The following is a 22,132-nucleotide window of genomic DNA, read 5'->3' as shown; positions in this document are numbered from 1 at the left end:
GGGTAATTCCACCACCGTCCTTTTCCGAGGCGTTTCTCACGGAACCTAGCGAGCGGGTCAACGTGAAATTCGTAATCGTGAAAAGACCCAAAAAAGAAATAAAATAAAAATACCAGAGAAAATAACATCGTGACCACTTTCACATTGGCCGCTATGTATTTTTTGGAGGGAAATGGGTTTCTAAAACCACGCTATTCTATGTGGAGGTTTTTGTTGCATTCTAAACGTAGGCCTAGTAAATATCGACACGGGTCAGGGACAGGAAAACCTGGAAAAGTTTGGGAATTTTAAAAAGGTCAGGGAAAACGTTAGGGAATATGATTTTCGTTAACAAAATTTCTGGTGGTTTTATGAATTTACTATGTTTAGCTCTCGTTATAAACTGGACTGTTTTAGTACTTGTGAGCCATCTTTGAAAATGGTGGCTCTAACACAGGTCAGGGACAGGTAAACCTGGAAAAGTTAGGGAATTTTAAAATGTCAGGGAAAACTTTAGGGAATATGATTTTCGTTAACAAAGTTTCTGGTGGTTTTATGAATTTACAATGTTTAGCTCTTGTTGTAAACTGGACTGTTTTAGTACTTGCGAGCCATCTTTGAAAATGGTGGCTCCAACACGGGTCAGGGACAGGAAAGCCTGGGAAATTCAGGGAATTTAAAAAAGGGCTTAAAAGGTCTGGGAAAATTTCAAGGAATATGATTTTCGTTAACAAAATTTCAGTGGCTTTATGAATTTATAATGTTTAGCTCTTGTTTTAAACTGGACTGTTTTAGTTGTGGGCCATCTTTGAAGACTGGGAAATTCCGGGAATTTAAAAAAGGGCTTAAAAGGTCTGGGAAAATTTCAAGGAATATGATTTTAGTGCACAAAAGTTCAGTGGCTTTATGAATTTATAATGTTTAGCTCTTGTTATAAACTGGTCTGTTTTAGTACTTGTGAGCCATATTTGAAAATGGTGGCTCCAGCCTCAAACACACTTCTCGGTTGGTTCACCTTCAGTAGTTGAATGTGCATGCATGGTAATCTTAAGTATACAATTTATGGACTCATTTTATTGACGGCGTTCCATTCCTAGCTTTAAATGCATTAGATACTTTGCGTATTGTGGCGATTAAAGCATGAGTCACGGACGGCATATCTTCAAAAGAACGAGAGAACCACAGCACACACGTATATATTATGTGTGCCCGTAAAACTCCCTCTACTGAGCATGCGTAATTCTCAATCGGATTTTCCCTGGCTTAACCTACCAGCACCCTATCTTATTTTCTTACGGACCATCATACGTAGGAAGGTAGTGATGTGCCATTACTAGCGTTGCCCGTGTTGGCTTTGGCTATAGAGACCCCCAAAGGCAAAAGCCTTCGATTTCCCTGGCATCTAGTCGAACCCTACACTGCTGAAGCTCTCCAACCATTCCTTACTACACTAGCTATATGAGAAAATGTTCGATTTTTCTCGGTATACCCGATCGAAAAATCGAATATTTTTGAGTGAATTTCACAATTTTCTTGTTTTAAACATTTTTAAGTAAATTTTCTAGACAAATGGAGTTCTGCAAACGTTATTAGCACTCATTCGGTACGCTGTGTATAATTCCTTCGTGTTCGTGTACCTGATTTGATTGGCTATGAACCAATAGACGTACTATAAAGAACTCATTTAAGCAGAAGTAAATTACTTTTGATTTAAGTCTAGAAAACCCATGAATAATCTTACCATATTAGGTCTACATTATAACCATACTTTTATAATTTGTCGTTAAATGTTTCTGTTTCTCATTATGATGTCCTGGAATAGTGGGGCTGGATACTTGACCCCTCAGGACAACAGCCCAATTCTATCTTTTAATATTTTTTCCTTACATTATATATTTGTTCTTTACGTACTGCAGTTATATTTTAGGCTTAAAATATATAGGCGTATGAGGCTAACTTTATCCCTAATAAACCTTGAAATACCACACGACTCCAGCTTTAGTCCTTGGACTATTTTGGTTTCATACCAGTATTTGTCCGTGGGAAAGCCTTTTTTACACCTTAATCCGCGTCATAATCCAAGCCATGCACCTTTCACCTGGATTTAAATTTGAACTAAATTTTATAAGGGCACCCTTATCTATTCAACCTTTGAACCCATAATCTTTTCGTGTGAAAGTATATACTGAAATACGTTCGTTGTCTGGTCTTAATATATTTCTAATTTAAACGCCTACGCGTACGTCAAGCTCTTTTAAAGGGACCGTCTTCTTATATCTCTATTAAAAAAAATATTGACGTATACGTAAAAAGTTTTTGTTTATGTTATTAGTGTAGCTGTGGATAAGACTCTTGATCCCGCGTTTTTATTGGTCCATTTTTAGGCGGTTTATCTACCACTAAACCGAACAAGGTCTGCCTGCGCCTTATCTTATAAAAAAAGTGTACTGGTATATAATATTTCTGGCAACCTTGCCCCCTGGAAGTACTTGGGTACTCTGGAGTGGAAACCTCCTCCAAAAAACCCCATACATGTCCGATCGTGCCTTTTTTGAATAAGTACATGTAGTCATGTACATCGTGGGCGCCATTTTAGTTAGGCCTTTCGTCTTCGTGAAATGAATTTTTAAAGAAACGCTCAGAGAATTCTTTGATAATGTTTTTCGTTGTTATGTTCACGACAACGCCTCAAACTCACTTTAAAACCGCCAAAATTTGTATATATGGAAATTGGGTGTTTTTTTTTTTTTTTGGCTGACACTGAGGAGTCTGGTTGGCGACTGGTGGAAATTGGCGCCCTATCGTCTAGAGACTATCTACATGAAAGGATTTCGTTGGTTGGATGGGTTAGTGGCTTAGTGCGATTGGTAAGGTGATTTCCCGTAGAGAGGATGTTCGCTAGATATGAAATAAATGTAAAGTTTCCCTTGAAAATAATCATGTATTTTAAGGATTATTATACCACGAAAATTATTTCCCACTAACGCCATTACACATATGGTTGGATAGGTTTACGGCCATTAAAAAAACATATCCTGTACCGTAGCAATACTTAAGTTAGGCCTAAGGTAATATCGCTAGTACTGCTGGTAGTTTTTTTTTCTTTTTCTGCATGCGAGTTAAATGGAATTGAAGGTAACGTAGTAGGCGAGCGGGCGGCGAACCGGGGTAGAGAGTTTCTGAGGCAGTCAGTTGTCAGGGGTTTTTGGCCCGATCGAAGGCCACAGCCTTCAAAATAGCGGCGGGCGGACCTGAGTGAGTGCGCTCTGCTCTGCCCAGAAGTATTCTCCGCCGCTACAGCGACGACGCCGGGCTAAATAATCCTGTAAAAGTCGGAGCGGAGGTACGGTGCTGGCGGGGGTGGGGATAGTGCCCCCGTAGTGGTGGCGGGAGGACGGGAGAGAGATATTGGTGGGGATATTCCCCTTACCACTTCGCCTTTGGCTCTCTCTCGGGCAGAGTCCTTCGGCGCGAGGGGAGTAGGGAGTCGGACTCGGAGCATCTATCCGAAGTAGGGAGTCGGGACTAGGGAGAGAATCGATGCGCTCACCCCTAGCACACTCACGCGGATAGTACCGATCTTGAGTCGCCTCACTCTCGCGGCATCTCCCCTTAACGTCCCGGCTACCCTAGATCATCTCTTCGCCGTACCGAGGAGGAGTGGGGACGAGAACTCGGCTAAGCCATGCCACGCATCTCTGCTTTGGCGGGAGAACGAGACTTCCTCCCTCCTCGAGCGCATTAAAAACTCGCTCTGAATTCGCCTTGGTCCGACGACGCTACGTACCAGGCCTCTCTCGTTCCTCGTTTCCCCTTTCTTCGGGCTCAACCACCTACAGGCTACGGTACGGATCGAAATTGGGGGACGCGAGCGAATCCTTGTAGCGCGCGGGAAGACATTAGGCGCTATCGCCACCTGGTGGACTGTTTTTAAGACTTTTTTCGTCGTATTTTATGCGGGGGCATGACTATGAGTCGATTTTCGTACAGCGGAAAGCCTAGCCTCCTGGCCACTACAGTACTACTACCTAAAACCTAAAGCCTTTTGCCAATAATCCCAAACGCTCTAAAATCCAAGGAGGGCCAAAAAAATCAACAAAACTTGATTGGCTTATTTTCCTACGGGCCTGTGGGGCTGTGCCCCTTCTGAATCTAGAAACTTTCATTCGCTCTAGCGTCATTGAAATTCTTACTCGCTTACTCGTACGGACCTACAAGTATAATTGGGTTTTGTAGAACAAACAGAAACATCCTTTGCTAGGAACCGAAATAGGCTTAAAATCAATTTCGTCTAAATATAGACGTAGGCCCACAATTTTTAACAGAATCACTGATCAAAGTACTGTTTGGTAGTCCGAAATTTTGTGCATGGAGCTAAAATTGTGTCGATTCAACACCATCTTTTGCAATAAATGACTTTAAAACTAACGATAATGGTTGCGGATAACGACATTTTCTTGCCGACGTAGGTGTTAGAGAAGGGTTTTTCATTTATAGACAGCAATGTGACTATATTACAAATAAAATTACGCGTTTTCTGTACTAAATATTTTGTGCTAGTTTAATTAGCAATCGTTTTATTATAGACATATTTTGGGCGGAAATATAATTTAGTTAAAAGACGGCAAAGCCCCTTAATTTTCTTTGAAATAAGATTGCGTTTCTTGAGTAAAACACGGAAAACTCAGCCTAATCTAAAAAATTCTTTTCATTGTCCAGGTTTTCACTTGAGTGGAGTTGTCACGACGCCCAAACTGCCCAACCCCTTACCACCCAGTTGCACGCCCGAACCCGAGAGACGGCATAGAGTCTCTATCACCTTTGATAGGTAAGCTTGTCAAAGTTTAATTCTAAGCATGAAATTCTCAATTTAATTTAAATTTTACATTGTTAATTTGTTGGAAAGTAAATTAAGACTAATTTGATTAAAGGATTAGTACGACCTTGAAACGTTTCTCAGGGTTATGACGACCTGATAAATATTTCCTAACGGTACAAACTTTACAGGTGTAAAATTACTTCAGTTACGTGTACATGTGATACGAAAGATATATTTTGGTGCCAACACGTGGTCGCGCTAGCTTTGTACAGGATAAGAAACGCAGATAGTGTCAGGTTAAGAGTTCCAATTTCAGGTAATTGTCCTTCCAAACGAACATAGTTATTTATTGGTAGGTCGAAAACGTGGCGCTAAGAATAGTTATATTTTGAATTTGCGCGTGTAGAAACACTTTTACAACTAGATCGGCAACAGTTGCAAAAGTTAGTCCAATATATCATTGCCGAACATCATACGGAAGTCCTTCCCACGGCTCAACGGCTTTCCGATGAAATCTTACAGACTAGGTCAATTATCAATCGAATTGCTGGTAAGATTTCGTGGCCAACGATTTGGTCCATCCATTGTGTGTTGTTAGATTTAAGAGTTTGTTACGTGACGCGACATTAGGCGCTCCCGATCCCACGGCGGGAGCATCGGCGGATGAAGAACACAGTTGGCACTTGGACGAAGAGCAAGTCAGCGAACAAGTGCGGACGTATCTTTCTCAGGGAGGTTACTACACGGCCAATAAGCAACTCAACGCGCTTTTCTCCAAAGTCAAAGAAATGTTACGAGCCAGAGACTCGAACGGAGCTCGTATGCTCCGGCTCATTACGGAACAGTTCCTCGTTGACCCGCGTTTGGTCATTTGGCGGTCCCAAGGGACGCCTATGACTGACAAATGCAGGCAACTCTGGGATCAGTTAGGTTCGTTAACGATTTTTCAATCCTCGCTTCTTGGGCGCAAAAAGCTAAAATTGCGTCGCGATGTACTTAGGAGCCCTATGGGTCTGTATCGTACTTAACCCTCATTCTACGAGCCTCGAAAGACAACAGTGGCCTACGTTGCTCGAGAGCTGGTCCTCTATGCACGTGTGTCCTCTGGAAGACGCGGATTTTAGGCCTAGTGGTAGCGCGCTCAATAACGTCCGACAGATCATAGACACGAGCTCTTCGGATTCTTCCGACGATGATGGTTAGTTAGCGCTTTAAATCATTATGTCTAGGACCCCGTTTTTTGAGCCATGGCGGAACGTTTATAAAATTATAGAAAGCCCATTGTCAAGCCATCGTCCGGGAGCTTCATCAGCCAGAGATAGAAACCAAACGGCGAATCAACCGCGCACAGTATTTCACCGAGCTTTGGAGGCCTGCAACTTAAGTTGGGACGATACCCATCTAAAGTTTATCTTGGCCAATAACAGCCTTCCCCACGGGGTCGACCCACCCGCCAATGGGACGTTCAATTCTCAGGGCTATCCCTTATGGCACGGTAAGTTAAGCCTAACGTGGCAAAACTTAGCCCAAGGCTTAACTATAAATTCCCGAACATCCCATTTGCCCCTTAGAACATATCCCTACAGCGTGCGCTAGAGTAGAAGCTCTCCGATCTCACGGGTACCAAAAAGAAGCGTTGAGGTTAGCAGTGGCCATCGTCAGAACGATGAAACGCCAACAAAGAGAATGGCAATGTAGGTGGCAAACGGAGCAAGATAGGGGAGGCATTCCTTGTTCTAGTTCCGGTATCACGCCGAACCCAATTCACAGTAACACCGAAGGATGGATAGGCCATCCTTTAGATCCAATTGGATCCCTCTTTGATACCTTAGCCGAAGCGAGCTTAGTTGCCGAGACGAAGTCCATGGACCATTTCTACGGTATGTCCCGTGAGTCATTAACGTTTTTCTATTTTATCCAATCGGCGCGGAAAGATTTGTTTCGAGTGTAACACGACGATGACGTCGTTAATAGATTTCTTATCGTTGAACATCGGGGAAGATAGTAATTCTACGGTGAAAGAGAGGCCTCGGTACCATCACGTGGTGGTGCCGAGTAGTAGGGACCGTAGCGAAACCTTTTTGTCGTTAGCCGTTGAAGCCGCCCTTATCGGGTTGGGTCAACAGCGTATCATGCCACCCGGGTTGTACGCCCAGGAGAAAGCCTGTAAACAAGAGGACAGACTAATAGCCAAACTCCAAGATATCGAGTTGGACGGAACTCTAGTCGCGGTGCTCAGGAAACAAGCCATGTTACTCTTAGAAGGTATGCTGATATACCTTAAACTACCCCTGTACTTACTTAGGCTAGAAATCCGCGATACGTTTTCTTGTTCAGGAGGACCGTTTAGTGGTTTAGGTTGCGGTATCCATCCGGAGAGCGTTCCGATGCACACTTTTGCCAAGTTCCTGTTTTCCGCGTTGTTGCCCTATGACCCCGATTTGGCCTACAGCGTCGGACTTCGTGCCATGAGGTACGTTGAACGAAAATTTTATCCTCGGAAGCGTACCCCTCTTGATGCTGCGATTCTGAATCGCGTTTTAACCTTAAGGTTACCGGTACTGGAAGACCAAGAGGAAATCGAAGAGTCGACAAACAGTTCCGGCCTAAACCAAGTGGTTATGAGCCGCTATCCGAGGTGGTTCACTCTGGGTCACATCGAGCTTCAACAGTGTGCCCTCGCGTCTACCATGCTTTCCGCTGCCAAAGGTATGATTATTTTTTTGTTAGTTGCTTAAAGTCGCAATGTGTTAATTCACTACCATATGGTTATACAAACGTCATTTGCGTCTATTTTTGTGTCTTTTATTAGGTGACGTCTTGAGGTTACGGACTGTCCTGAAATCAGCCCAACGCAACATTCATAGTTCCTCTCAGCTATTCAAGCTTGCTCAGGACGCTTTTAGAATCGCCGTTTCGCCCGATTCCGGTCCCAGACATACGACTCTGCTAGATGCTGCCTTCCAACTAGGTCTACAGGTAATTAATTCTTTCAACCTCCGATCTTACAGTGACCAAACCCGGGGATGCGACTATGATATATATATGGCCCGTTTGTTCTTTTCCTCATTGAAGGTAATGCGTATGACACTGTCTTCGATGAATTGGCGTCGGCGGGAAATGGTCAGGTGGCTAGTCACTTGCGCGACGGAGGTTGGTTTGGACGCTCTTACTTCTATCATGCAAAACTGGTATCAATTGTTCACACCCACCGAAGCTACGGGTAAGTTTCGTTTCTCTTTTATCTTTTGATACGGTAACATTTAAGCCTCCGAGAATGGAATAATGGCACCCCGTGCGTGTAGTATTTTTTATCGGGGTGGTACATTTAAGGTGCCATTGCTCTATAGCTTTTATCTTAAATGTAAGCTTACGTTGACGCGTGATTGAGTGAAGAGATTGTTAAAAATTGGTATGATTGGGTGACGGTGACCAGAGTCATTGTGTTTTACCACTAAAACATATCACGACGTCCGCCCCCTTCTTCTGTCGTCATCAGGTCCGGTAGCGACGACGGTCATGTCGCACGCGACCGTCATGAGACTGAACCTGGATCTCCGGCAGCAGGAAGAGCTTTCCTGTTGCGCGCGCAACTTGGCCCTTCAATGCGCCTCGAAAGACCCGCCGAATTGCGCCCTCAACGCTTTAACCCTTTGCGAGAGCGATCCTTTCGCTTTCGAAGCCGCGTACCACATCGTGGTGGACGCGGCCACGACGAACGTCATGACATCGTCGCAATTGTTCACGGTGGCGCGTTATATGGAGCATCGTGGGTACCCTCATCGCGCGTACAAACTAGCCGTGTTGGCCATGAAGGGCGTACACGTACCTTATAACCAAGAGAACCATCCGGCGATTAACGATATTCATTGGGCATGCGCGTTAGCCCACTCGTTAGGCAAATCGGAGCTGACGAATTTGGTGCCCTTACTGGTTAAGAACGTGCAGTGCGCGACGGTTTTATCGGATATTTTACGGCGTTGTTCTATGGCCGCGCCCGGTATCGCTACTCTAGACGCTAAACGGCGGTGTATCAAGCCATTGTCGTTGGACAAACCGCCGTTAAGGCAACTGCTGGAAGCCGCCATTACGGCATACGTCAATACGACGCATTCGAGATTAACGCACATTAGTCCCAGGCATTACGGAGATTTTATAGAGTTCCTCAGTAAAGCGCGAGAGACGTTTCTATTGGCCCAAGACGGTCATTTACAGTTTGCCCAACTTATAGACAACATGAAAACTGCGTATAAGGGTAAGAAGAAACTCATGTTCCTAGTCAAAGAACGGTTCGGTTAACGGACACCCCCCGATTATAGCTCATTGTAGACATTTTTATTATTATTATTATTAATATTAATTATTATAATTATTAATTAATTAAGTAATTCGGTTTGACCAACCAATCTTTATTTTGTTCCAAAATCGGTTTATATTAATTATTAAATACGTCATCATTTCCCCGGAGAAAATACCCTCAAACCCGGTTAATAACAAAATTCCCCCAATTGTATTATATTCTATTCTATTCTATTCAACATTTTTCGAATCGTTATCCGTGCTCAGAGACTGAAAAAACAAAAAAACAAACCAAATCTCCTGTCTAAAAACCTCTACGGGTGACATATAAAACTTTATTAAATATTATACAAAAAAAAATGGTTTTTTGGAGATATGCAAATTCACACTAAAAGTAAATTTTTTAATAAAAAAAATTATAACAATTTATCCCCCCCCCCCCCCAAAAATTCATCGACTTTTTCCATATAAACTATAAATTAAAAAAACCCCGGAAAATAAATTATATTTCTTCCCAAAATTTCTTAAAAACAAAATTTTTCGCGTGAAAAACAAAAAAAAACAAATTGAAACTAAAAGTGGAGTCCGCCGAACTTTCGAGAACCAAAGAGTTTTTATATGAATGTACCAGAAATATTTGGAGAGAAAAAAAAAAGGAAATATACTTTGATGATGAAAAACAATACCGCGCTTAATATTATTATTATAACGAAACCGTTTTGTCTACAGTCTACGTAAATACTGTTAATTAAGAAAGATGTGCGCGACGTGGTGTGTAAATAGATTTTTTCAAACACCACCACCAAAATCTGTGATGACTTTTTTCCAGCCCTGCAATTTTTCCGTTACCAGCACACCCCCATCCCGTTTTTCGTGAGTAAAATGCAATTTATCTTCAATTCATTTAAATTTAAGCCCAAAATTAAGTTCTTTTGGCTTCTATTTGCTAGAATAGAATCAAAGTTAACAAATTTCAAATACTTTAAGTTCTGTTAGTTTTTATCAATTTCCCGCCAAATTAGGCCTATGGGGTTTTATTTTTCCAAGGTCGCGCGTTAGGTGACGCTTATCCTGATTGGCGCGCGTTAGTGACGCTTGTCCTGATTGGCTAGCGTTACTTTTCAAGGTCGATGTTCTCAGCCACTATTGGTTGAATATTTGGGGGTCGAATTTAAATATTTTATTCAAATTTTCACCTGTTAAAATTTTCAAATTAACCTAATTTGTTGAAGTTTATTTCAAATCTAAATAGTTCGAATTTTTTTAAAAAAGAAATCTGACGTTTAATATCCGTTTGCCACATTTTATTTAGCTTCTATTTAATTATACTTATAATTATTTTAATTATACATAAATTTACACTATTTATATATTTTTCCTAAACATTTAATATTTATTTTAAAACAAAAATCGATTCATAAATAAACCAACTCGTCCTAGTAAATAATAAATAAATAAATAAATAAATAAATTAATTTCGCGCTAATTAAAAATGGCAATTGGTTATTTTTGCGTCGGTTTAACCAGGGATAGATTTTAATTTTGGAAGTAGGAATGGAGAACAGAGTAACCTGGGCGCGCGTCAAAGTCCCGGACCCCCTTCCACGGGACGGAGGGGGGGGGGTATGAAAGAAGAGGCGGGTCATAGCGACAGAGGTAAAAAGGAATTACGTATTTTTCGCCGTCCCCATCAACAACGTCATCAAAACGTAGTTTAAGTGAGCCAATAAGATAATTTAAACTTTTCGCTACGTGTTGGAGGGAGGGGCTATTTACTGGGCTGAAGTAAATACTAACCGTTCTCCATTCCTACTTCTAAAATTAAATCTATCCCTGGTTTAACCAAATCGTTCCCCCCCCCCCTTATCAAAATTCTTAATTTTTGGGTCCCTTAATTACTAATTAACGCGGTACTGTAATATTAGTTGTTTCGTTAATGGTCAAGCATTTAAAACCATAGAAATATAAAATCACGTATAAATTATCTTGCACAATGTAGTTAAACACACACAAAAAAATTAAGTACAAATTAATTTCATCCCCTTCATCTCTTAATTAAGGTAATTTTTTAGTTAGAAATTAATTATCTTTTCAGTATAAACATTTAAAATTGTGCAATATGTATACGAATTTTTGGCCTAAGGTTCCAATCTAATTAGAATAAAAAAGATCCAGTTATAGTTAATTTTAGTAACTCGCCCGTATCTACTTAATTATATTTTTATTGCTGGTAATTAGATCTATAGATTTTAGTTGTAGGGGAACCCCAGTTCTAACTAATTAACTAAAGCACTTGTTTAAATTGAAAAAAAATAAAATGCTTGGCCATTATAAATTGCAATTCATTTTTATTGTAGAAATAAGATAAACGATTTCTGTTAATTCTTAAAAATTTAAATAAAAATTAAAAAGTAACTATTCCGCTGGATTTTGTTAGCTTATAAATATGTACAAAATTAATAAGAATATTGTTGAGTAGGTTTTATTGGCGGTAAAATTTGGGTTGTTAATTATTTTCAAAGTTTTTCAAAATCTCTTTTAAAAAAAAACCAAAAAAATCCTTCAATTTTCCCGCAATTTCTATTAAACCAAGAAGTGATACTTAGTTTATTAGGAAGAAGGTATAAATTCGCCACATTTCCAGCAGCTTTATCTCCAGTCCAAACGTATAGTAGGTCCGGAGTTAATCCCCGCCGCCTCTAAATTACAACCAGCATCTCATTGGTGGTTCTTGAAAACTCACGTCAGCGCGACGCGAATGAGTACGAAAATTACGTATTTTCCGACTGAGGAGAGGCAGCGAAATAGCCCGGCCTCCTTTTATCCCCCCCCCCCCTTGTATATCGAAAGGCAGACAGGGACTATGGCGCGCGAATACTTAGGCATCTTACACCTTCTCCCTAATAAAATAAACTAGATATCACTTCTTGATTAAACTAAGGAGGTATTTTTAATAATGAATTTTCGCCTCAGTTTTACTATTTTTCATGGTCCAAATCTTTTATCATTTTAAACTTTTAGCTAAAATTAAATTAGATTTAAATTAATTTGATTTACATTCCACAGTTTATATTTAAATTTAAAATCCCTAATTATAAAATTATGAATAAATTATCATATTTCAGTTCTAATACGAGGGGGTAGTCACTCTCAGAGTCCCTGTACAACGATTACTGACTACGCGTAATAATTTTAGCACTATCAAGGGCAGGGATATTTAAGATATCGCGTATTACCTTCAGTACAGTCAAAGGTACAACCGCGTACACCATTACGCGAAGTGACCGACCCCTCGTTTCAATACTTATCTTGTAATATGCATTAGCGTCCCGGGCTTCAAGACTATCGAAAAATATGCAAATATCGTAACAAATAAACACCTAAAAATTACGCAAAATGGTAAATATCAGAAAAAATATTTAATTACAAAAATAATAATTAAAAATCGCAAAAACCATCAAATAAATTAAACCCCCCTCTTAATATTACACGATAATATGCAAACAAATCAGCTCTAATTTCTCAAATTTAATTATAATTATAATTATAATTAACTTAAATTCATTTTCGTACCAATAATCTTAGTATTTTTATTTTTTAAAAAATACTAAAACCAATTAAGTAATTGACTCCAGGCTGTATATTATTTATATAAAAAAAGAAGAAACTTTTCTATTTTATTTTCTTGTAATTTTAATTAGTTAATTTAATTTAATTTAATTAAATTAATTGTAATTAAGCACTGTAGAACCAAAATATCTGACGAAAAAAATTCTAGAACGCAACACTACCTCAAGCAGTGCCACAATAAAATGTTTTTTTTTTTTTTTTTTTAATTTAATAATTTTTTGGGTAATTATTTAAATTAAACTTAATTATTTTTGCTCTTTTTTTAAACGTACTAGTTATTAATTAAATTAAAATAAAACAAAACCCACCAATAAAATAATTAATTAAGCCACGGAACATTTAGTTAATGAAGATATTTCCTAATAACTGTTGCCTTCAAAATAGTAAATAATTAATTAGTTAAATTAATGCCAATTAACTAAAATTTCCGTTTTAATTAAAATATAAATCTGCAACCCCAAAAACTATGACAAATATGGTGAGTTTGTTATAACGCTTACTTCATTCAGTACCAGCCGGGCTTGTGATTAAAATAATAATTAAAAAAAGTACAATGATTTTTTAGCGCTAACAAACTCTATGCTGTGCAAAAAAAAAAATACCTCCAATTAAGAATATTCTGACTTAACGCTTTAATTAAAATTAATTTGTTTACCTAAACTATAACTTTATACTATACTTAATGTCTCGAAAACCAAAATAAAAGAAAACTTAAATTTAATCTCTTAATAAACAAAACTTTTCGCGTACAGATGGCGCTCTCTAAAAGATGAATATATATTTTTGGGTAAAAAAAATTTCCCGCGTAAAATAACTAACAAAATGGGCAAAAACAAAAAAATGAATAAATAAACGTGTAAATAATATGATAAACAATTTAAAAATGAGGAAGAAATAATTAAAAATAAATAAAATACAAGAGGGGAAAATAAAAACAAAATTGTAATTTTTCGTGCAGTGTTTAGTTGTTGTTATTTTGTAAATATTTTAGTAAATAACTGAGTGATGTCCATTGTAAAGATAAACAAACAATATATTGCAGCCTTCTGACAATATCTTCCTGAAAAAAACAAACAATATAATCTTTTTTGAAAGTAAATAAAAAAAATAACGATGTTTATCGCGAGTGAAACCACGTGTTTTACATGAAAAAAAAAACCAACAAAATGGCGACCTTTACTCACTTTCACGATACAAATAATTAATTATCATTTTCTAATATTTTAAAGAAATTACTATACTATCAATAACTTAGCATTTATATGCAAAGAAAAATTATTTGAGAAGGGGTTCAAATAGTTAATACGAAATTAAATAAATAATTATTACGATGTATTGATATCTCCCTTTTAAATCAGTTCAATTCAGATCTAAGTAATGTGATTTATAGGAATCATAAATAGGTCCGTTTTTTTTTCTTAAAATAATATTTATTTTGATTAATTAATTTAATTAACTTATGACGGGACTGAAAGAGTTGTGTCAATTTATTGTTAATGAGCGAATTTATTCAATTCACCCATTAATATTTGGATGAATTGAATTAATTCTATAATTTCCACAAAATTAGTTGAACCCTGTACTCAGGCGCCATTGATATAAGCATTCCTACCCGTCTATGCAAAAAAGGGTAAAACAATGCTAATTATAGCTGTTTTTATACATAAAAAAGAAAATGTAAAGAATTAAAAAATGAAAAAACTACAAACATTTTGTGAAAGAATTAACTAAGGTATACCGCGATTTTAGCCAAAATATTTCTCAAATGATCATTGATTAACCAACCGTTTAAAAGAACAATTAAAACCAAATGCTGCTATGAATATGATAAAAAACAATTATGAGCTACATTTTTTTCCTCCATTGTTGAGCTTATAATAAGCTTGTTTAATTTAATTTTTATTTATTCGAGAAAAAAAACTTAGTACTATAATTTAATTTTCATTTTTTTTTAAAAATGGTCTTTTATTTTTTTTTCCCATCTCCGTTTTCCCATCAATAAAAACGGCTTCATCCCCATGATTATGACCTGCAAATAATAAAGGCCAGTTAATTGCAAAAGTGTTTTGAATTTTGTATTTTATTTCCGTTTTTTTAACATTGTTCTTGCAATGTTTGCTCCAGGTAACTTATAGTATAATTCATCCATGGAATCTCATCATCTTGCTGCTTCGAATGATCTGATCGGATCTACTGGTCCCGATGTCCGAAAATTTTAATGAGAGGTGTGATACAATCTATTCTATTATACCAGAAGGGGATAATAGGAGAAGGATGACACTCTGTAACCTCTTAATGCTTTAGTTATGTAACGTATTCTTCAGAGGCTCACCCTTTTAGTTTGCTTTCCCGCTCATCAAACTACAAATAGGCATCGCACCGTAAGGTGAATTCTATAGTTGTTTGGCACTAAATCCCCAGCAATCATCCCACAAACCTCGTCTTGACGTGGGACAAAAATGCACAAGCGCGTCTTACCAAATATTTAAACGCTGATAAAGTAATGATGAGGGAACTATTTATCGTGTATGTGATACGGTTTAGTAACCTTGCTCTAAATGATCCGATGTTGGGAAGAGTGACGTTACACTTACCCCGCTTTGTGGTACACTTCTCTCGAAGAGAAGTATTATATACTTCTGATTATACTAAAAAGGATTCAAGGTTTTAGAATGAATAAAAATTAATTTCTAATGTCAAAATTGTAAATTCAGTATTTAATCCACAATATCGTTGGATTAAATGGTCCAAATGTCCTGAAATTTGAATGAGAGGTGTTCCACAATATATTCTATTCTATTAAAAAGATTCAAGCATTTAGAGTCGATAGATTTTTTTTAATAAAAGTTAATTTCCAATGTCAAAATTGTAAATTAAGTATTCAATCCACAATATCTGGTCCAAATATAATGAAACTAATGAGAGGTGTGTTACAATAGTGTGTTACCACGAACTTTGTAGTGACGTCACATGCTCTTATCTCTTACCTTATTTTCAGGCGACCATATTGGCAGTCGCGAGACGTCGTCAGCTTGGGCAATACAAATTCGGGACCCAATATTGACGTCACAGTTTTTCCCCCCTAGCTTCGTGGTAGCACACTATATATTGTATCAGAAGTATATAATACTTCTCTTCGAGAATTTTAAATTATACTTAGTTGTCAAGGAGGGCCAAGAAGAATAAAGCTTCCTCGCAGCGGTACTCTGCTTGTTCGATGACATTGGGGACCGTCCATAAACTACGTCACGCGAAAAAAAGCATTTTCTGACCCCCCCCGTCCCCCCAGATCACGCTTCGTCACGCTTTTCTCAGACCCCTCCCCTAAAAACCACGTCACATTTCTTTAACCCCCCCCCCCTCCGCACTATGATTTGTCTTAATTTACAAATTTAATTTGATTAATTTTTTGAGTGATATGCCGCCCTCTCAGAAATATTTTGCTCGGCTGAAAATTCCATAAAGGGGCACACTTTTTAGGTTTCGACACTGTCACCGAAAACAGACTAATCGAGCTTGAGATTTAGAAAATTTGCCAAAGAATCGAAACCATTTCAATCGGTAGGGGGATTTGATTCATCCTCACAAATAATAGGGGCGAATAAACAGAGACATAAGAGAGTTTACGCTGTTTATTTTAAATGCGCTTTTTAAATTGGCTATATAAAGGTGTAAATAGTAGATAATTGCTTAAATTTTCTACTATTTAAGCGATGATGGAATAACAATTTTGGTAAATTATTGTATCGGTGGACTATGGAATGTTGTCTTTCTTCTTCTATAACATAAGAGAGCCAATCGGCCTCTCACTGACTTCGTAACAAAATCAATGCTAAATGTGACGTCACGCATCGAAGAACCCCTCCCTCCCCCTTGTCACGGACCGTCACAAATTTAGAAACCCCCTCCCCCCATAAGAGTGTGACGTAGTTTATGGACGGTCCCTTGTGAAGCTTCTTGTGTTTTTTTTAATGCAAATCCAATTAAAAAATAGCTGGTTTTTCGTGCTAGCTTAGGACTTTGAAACAACGCCGCCTATATTACGTGTTGACTGCACTTGTAGTGATATTTTTTTAATTTTATCCGGCGTTAACTCAACCCTCCCACAATCTTTAATCCATCTTAAACACTTATCTAGTACTAGTAGAGTTTTTGGTGTAGGGAAAGAGTAAAAAACCGTTACCTTTATCTAAGAACCATAATTTACTATTAATAAAAAATAAATAACGACGGAGGGGTATGAAAGAAGATTCGGGTCAGAGCGACAGAGGTAAAGAGGAATTACGTATTTTTCGCCGTCCCCGTCAGCAACGTCATCAAAACGTAGTTTAAGTGAGCCAATAAGATAATTTAAACTTTTAATTACGTGTTGGAGGGAGGGGATCTATACTAGGCTATGAGTCGGACTGAAGTAAATACTAACCGTTCTCCATTCCTGCTTCTAAAATTAAATCTATCCCTGGTATAGTAATTAAATTAGTAACTTGAAAAATATGCTAAACATAAAGGAAAATATTACATTCACAATAGAGAATTACTAGATTTGAAAGTTGTATTCCCGCCTAATCTAGGGGTAGATTATTAATATATGTGTATTGAGGAAGGTAAGCTCTTCCAGTTCGTAAAAGGGTCCCAAAAATTAATTTCAAAAATGTATTTCTTTATTTAGTTTGTGAAAAGACGGGCGTAAGTGTTTAATTTTGATCCTTTACATGTTCTTTCAGTAACTATCTAAAGAGATGGGGACCACGGTTTGGACGTTTCTCTTCATCCCCCCCCATCCTCCTGCCGCCATCATAAAAGGTAAGAGACCATGGACTCGATTTACATTTTCTCAACTCTGCATAAGCTTTCAGTAGTAATACTTCTGAAGTAAGAAAAAGTACGTTAAAGTATTTTTAGCCACATCGTATGACGTACATCTAGAGGCTCTTAGTTTGATCTGCCCTGTTGTTGTCCCCGTCGTCGGGCCAGTATACCCACCTTTGGCTGTATAAAAGTTTTCGTTAGTCCACAATACGATTTCACGCTTTCAATACCGCTCCCCTATTTCAACATTGAAAGAAATCGAGGGGAATTTATAATCTGGGCAAAGAAAATATATACTGATGTTATTTTTAGAATGGTCTTAAGGCACCTGGATGTTACAAATATTGGGTGTTTACCGAATTCTTTCTCTTTCAAACGCTTCTGGCCATAAGTTCATGTTAGAAATTTTTAAGATGCGATAAGTATGCGTAGGCATAAGTTGTAAATTAAAAGTTTCTGTACGTGTATTAATTGAACGTTAAGTACGTAATCATTTTAGCAAGTTGTTAACTTGGTTATCAATGTAAACCAAAATCAGACCTGAAGAAGCTACCGAATGGTAACGAAACTAGTCGTCTAGCAATTTTTAGAAATAAAAACGATTTTTATCGTACAAGTGGTCTTTCAAACCTTTTTAACATTTTAATTCATATGTAAAAGTGTCGTACCTCATTAACAATTTTAGCACTGTTAAAGGTAACTCGATCATCGAGGGGATAATCACTAAAACTTTCTGTTATTCTATTAATCAGTTTAGCATTGTTAAAGCTAAAACCTCGTTTTAATAATGGCCTTACGGGTAATCATTTTAGCAATGTTAAGGGTAGCGCATCGAGGGGCTACTCACTCAAGTTTTCTCTTGTCGTCGCACTATTACAATTATAACATTGAAGTAAGGATTACAGGTAATCATTTTAGCACAGTTAAAAGTAGCGCATCGAGGGGCTATTCACGTAAATTTTATGTACGCCTGTTAAGTACGGTACGATGTGGCTACTATTATGAGCCCAGCCCTTGGCCCATCTTGTTTGACTTTTATTTATTAGAAATTTTGTTTAATCAAATCTTTCGTGTTCAAGCATTATTATTAGCCGGTTCAAGCAAATTAATGAATATTTCTGTTTAGTTCTATCATGAAAGAACTAATTTATTTAACTATATACATACATATATATATATATATATATATATATATATATATATATATATATATATATATATATATATATATATATATATATATATATATATATATAAATCAAAGTTCTGACTGACAAACTGACTGATAATCAACGCCCAGACCAAACTGCTTGCCCTAGAAGGCTGAAAATTTGCAGGAACGTTACTCGTAAGTAGTAGGCGCGTACTAAGAAAGATTTTTCCAATCCGGCGCCATCTTAATAAATGGCGCCCCGAAATGTAAAAAATCTTCTCTATGCAACAAAGTCCGTGCGTTTCAACCGATTTCGCAAATATTTAGTACACTGGTTTCCGTTGACCTATAGACGGGCTGAATGGTCTTTTGGGTTCAATTTGTTGCCATCTTTTTAAATGGCGGCCAGTAATTTAAAAACCCTTCTTTATGGAATAATGTCCGCGTGAAAAGTAATAAAAATGTCCCGACGGGCTGACGGGCAACGCCGAGTGCCTTCGCTCCTAGGGTGGTACAAAAATATTCGTCAGCAATAAAATCTACCCATTCTTTATATCATTTTGATGGAAGTTCTTATTACACGCGAGCGACGCTGCGGGTAACAGCTAGTTTATTTTAATTGCAGATGTTCGGTATTGATTCAAACGTTACTGGCAATTCCGGCGTTACTCTATTCCTTGCCGCCATATTGGTATTTCTTTCTGAACTATAAATGTTTATGTTTTGAGGCATACCAAGTACAATATACGAGGGGTCCGACTATACCAAAAAAAAAAGCGTACGGAATTTCGGGATTTCTTCTTGATTTCGCCAAAGATTTCGGATTTCCTCTTTGATTTCGTAATTTATTGATTACTTCAAAGATTTCGCGAGAAGCGTACGGGATTTCGTGTAAATGTCGGACCCCTCGAGAATGTATAATTTAATAGTGAGATTGAAGTAGTTTATAGTGTCACCGAGGGGCTAACCACTCGCGCATTCTGGCCTCAGTGTAGAAAAGCGCTACTTGTGATAGCTAATTTATTTTTAAATCCATCCACCGGACTGAAACAATGGTTGGGTAGTTATTTTTGCTTATTAATTGGTCTTAGTTCCGAGATAAATATTTAGCAACTCTGGGTTATCTAAACAAATAATTTAATACGAAGTTGTAACAAGACGACCCAAGGGCTGGGCTCGTAAGAGTAGCCACATCGTACCGTACTTCGATGCGCATCTTTTAACAGTGGTAAAACATGGTACCCGTAAAGAAAATCAGAGTGAATAGCCCATCGATACTCTAACAAACAAGACGACCCAAGGGCTCGTAATAGTAGCCACATCGTGCCGTACTTAACTGGCGGACATAAAATTTATGTGAACAGCCCCTCGATGCGCTACTTTAAACTGTGCTAAAATGATTACCCGTAATCCTTACTTCAACAAATTTATGTTATAATTGTAATAGTGCGACACAACGAGAAATTTTGAGTGAGTAGCCCCTCGATGCGCTACCCTTAACATTGCTAAAATGATTATCCGTAAGACCATTCTAAAAACAACAATGCTAAAATGATTACACACAAGTAACCCTTAATAGAAGAACAGAAAGTTTTAGTGATTACGCCCTCGATGATAAAGTTAACTATAATAGTGCTAAAATGATTACGTATTTAACGCTCGATTAATACACGAACATAAAGTTTTAGTTGACAACATAGACTTATGCCGACGCATAATTTTCGCATCTTATAAGTTTCTAACATGAACTTATGGCCAGAAGCGTTTGAAAGAGAAAGAATTCGGTAAAACACCCAATAATTGTAATATCTCGGTGCCTTAAGACCATTCTAAAAAGAACGTCAGTAAATACTTTTGCTTTCAAAATTTCCCTCAATTTCTTTGAATGTTGAAATAGGGGATTGGTATTGAAAGCGTGAAACTCTTATTGTCGACGGGTGAAAGGAATTTTTAAGGGAGAGTATATGGCTTAACCTAACAATCATAATTCCCTTCCTTTTAAGTAGACGAACGAAAAATATCAACTTCACCACAATTCTCTCCCTTTCACTTTCCCTTCAATGACGATCGAAAAATTTTGGCTCTACTATTGACACTACTACTACTACAACAACAGGGCATATCAAACTAAGAGCCTCATCGTAGATGTACATCATACGATGTGGCTAAAAATTAGAACCCTTAATCCTTATTTCAAGAAATACTTACGATGTAAGTGAATATCCGGGGCCACAAGCTAGTACTTTCTTATAAAACTCTTCTCGATTTGTAGAAGGTACTAGCTTGGGGCCTCAAATATTACAATTATAACGTAAGTAAAGGATTTAAGGGTTATAATTTTTTGTTAGGGCATGGAGGTGCTATTCACTCCGATCTTCAGTACTTATTTTAATGGGTGTTTTCCGGTATATCGTTTTACCACTGTTAAAGGATGCGCATCGTGGGGGTACTCACTCACGTTTTCCGTACGTGTCACACTATTATAATTATAACAGAAGTAAAAAAATTTAAGTTAATAATTTTACAACAGTTAAAGGTAGCACATCGAGGGGCTATTCACTCAAAGTTTTTCTGTACGCCGTCGCCTGTTAAGTAACGTACGATGTGGCTACTATTACGAGCCCTTGGGTCGCCTTGTTGTTACTATTAAGGGTTGGTCGCTTTAGAAATTCAAAGCTCAAGGTTGTTACTTCCGTTATTTTTGTATTCAAGGTTGGGTGGGTTTTTATCTTTTTACTATTGTTCACTCGCACTTACATATTTCTTTTATACGCTTAATCTATACATGGTTAATAATATTTATGCAATTTTGATTTTAACAATTAACTTATTCCATAAAAACGCGCAAATTACTTTCCTAATTTTTCAACACTTTACGCACTTCCTATCTGGACGCAAAAGCGTAATGCTACGTTTTGCCACCAAATACCCTGGTTTTCAATCCTAACAACCTCGTTTACAACCGTAGGTTATTTAAGCCGATTAAAATTTGTTAATAATAGAAATTTTCTTATTATTTTCAGTAGCTGGACTCAACACTCGGAAGTTACAAGTTTATAAAAATATTCTTATTATTTTCATTATTAATCTTTTTAATAAAATCTAATGTATCAATGAAATATATTTCAAAACAAAACTTACTAATTATAGTTATGGCAATGTTATAAAAACTTGATTTGTACCCTCTGGTTAAGTATAAGATCCACTATATTAAAGTGCTTTCTCAATATAACAGAACAGGTGACTCGAATAATAAACAGAATAAGAATTTGTTCAAAAAGTTTGGCGTAATCGTTATTTATATGATAAAACTTAACGTTTTTGCACAGACCATAAAGTCGAAGAAAATCGATAGGTTGCTATTGGTTCAATTTCTGTAAACTAAAACTTTCTGTACCTATATTAAAGGGGCTAAACACTAATGACAATTTTCCTTCATATAC

The 22,132-nt window shown here is 37.4% G+C and overlaps 1 protein-coding gene and 1 long non-coding RNA gene across 2 annotated transcripts in view; one reads left to right on the top strand and one right to left on the bottom strand.

Moving 5' to 3' along the window:
• LOC149654035 (zinc finger SWIM domain-containing protein 6-like) overlaps window positions 1–14,788 on the top strand; it is a 47,272-nt gene extending 32,484 nt beyond the window's left edge. The window contains exons 2-14 of the mRNA XM_089845407.1: window positions 4,699–4,807; window positions 4,987–5,114; window positions 5,205–5,348; window positions 5,429–5,728; window positions 5,799–5,996; window positions 6,072–6,293; window positions 6,370–6,687; window positions 6,773–7,063; window positions 7,136–7,271; window positions 7,350–7,507; window positions 7,611–7,777; window positions 7,874–8,021; window positions 8,235–14,788. Coding sequence (XP_089701533.1) covers window positions 4,699–4,807; window positions 4,987–5,114; window positions 5,205–5,348; window positions 5,429–5,728; window positions 5,799–5,996; window positions 6,072–6,293; window positions 6,370–6,687; window positions 6,773–7,063; window positions 7,136–7,271; window positions 7,350–7,507; window positions 7,611–7,777; window positions 7,874–8,021; window positions 8,235–9,097 — 3,182 coding nt within the window. The 3' untranslated portion in view covers window positions 9,098–14,788. The remainder of the gene's footprint in view (window positions 1–4,698; window positions 4,808–4,986; window positions 5,115–5,204; window positions 5,349–5,428; window positions 5,729–5,798; window positions 5,997–6,071; window positions 6,294–6,369; window positions 6,688–6,772; window positions 7,064–7,135; window positions 7,272–7,349; window positions 7,508–7,610; window positions 7,778–7,873; window positions 8,022–8,234) is intronic.
• On the bottom strand, window positions 14,653–15,839 carry LOC149654034 (uncharacterized). Its single transcript, XR_016370477.1, has 2 exons — window positions 15,060–15,839; window positions 14,653–14,969 (listed from the first exon to the last, which is right to left on the bottom strand). It is a non-coding gene; the product is annotated as an uncharacterized LOC149654034 (long non-coding RNA).
• Between the last annotated feature and the right edge of the window lie 6,293 nt (window positions 15,840–22,132).

Source organism: Phalangium opilio, unplaced genomic scaffold (genome assembly GCF_054372755.1).
Source record: "Phalangium opilio isolate 3A_F unplaced genomic scaffold, DU_Popi_V2 ptg000079l_1, whole genome shotgun sequence".
NCBI classification, from domain to species: Eukaryota; Metazoa; Arthropoda; class Arachnida; order Opiliones; family Phalangiidae; genus Phalangium; species Phalangium opilio.
This window is presented reverse-complemented; position numbering and strand designations above follow the sequence as displayed.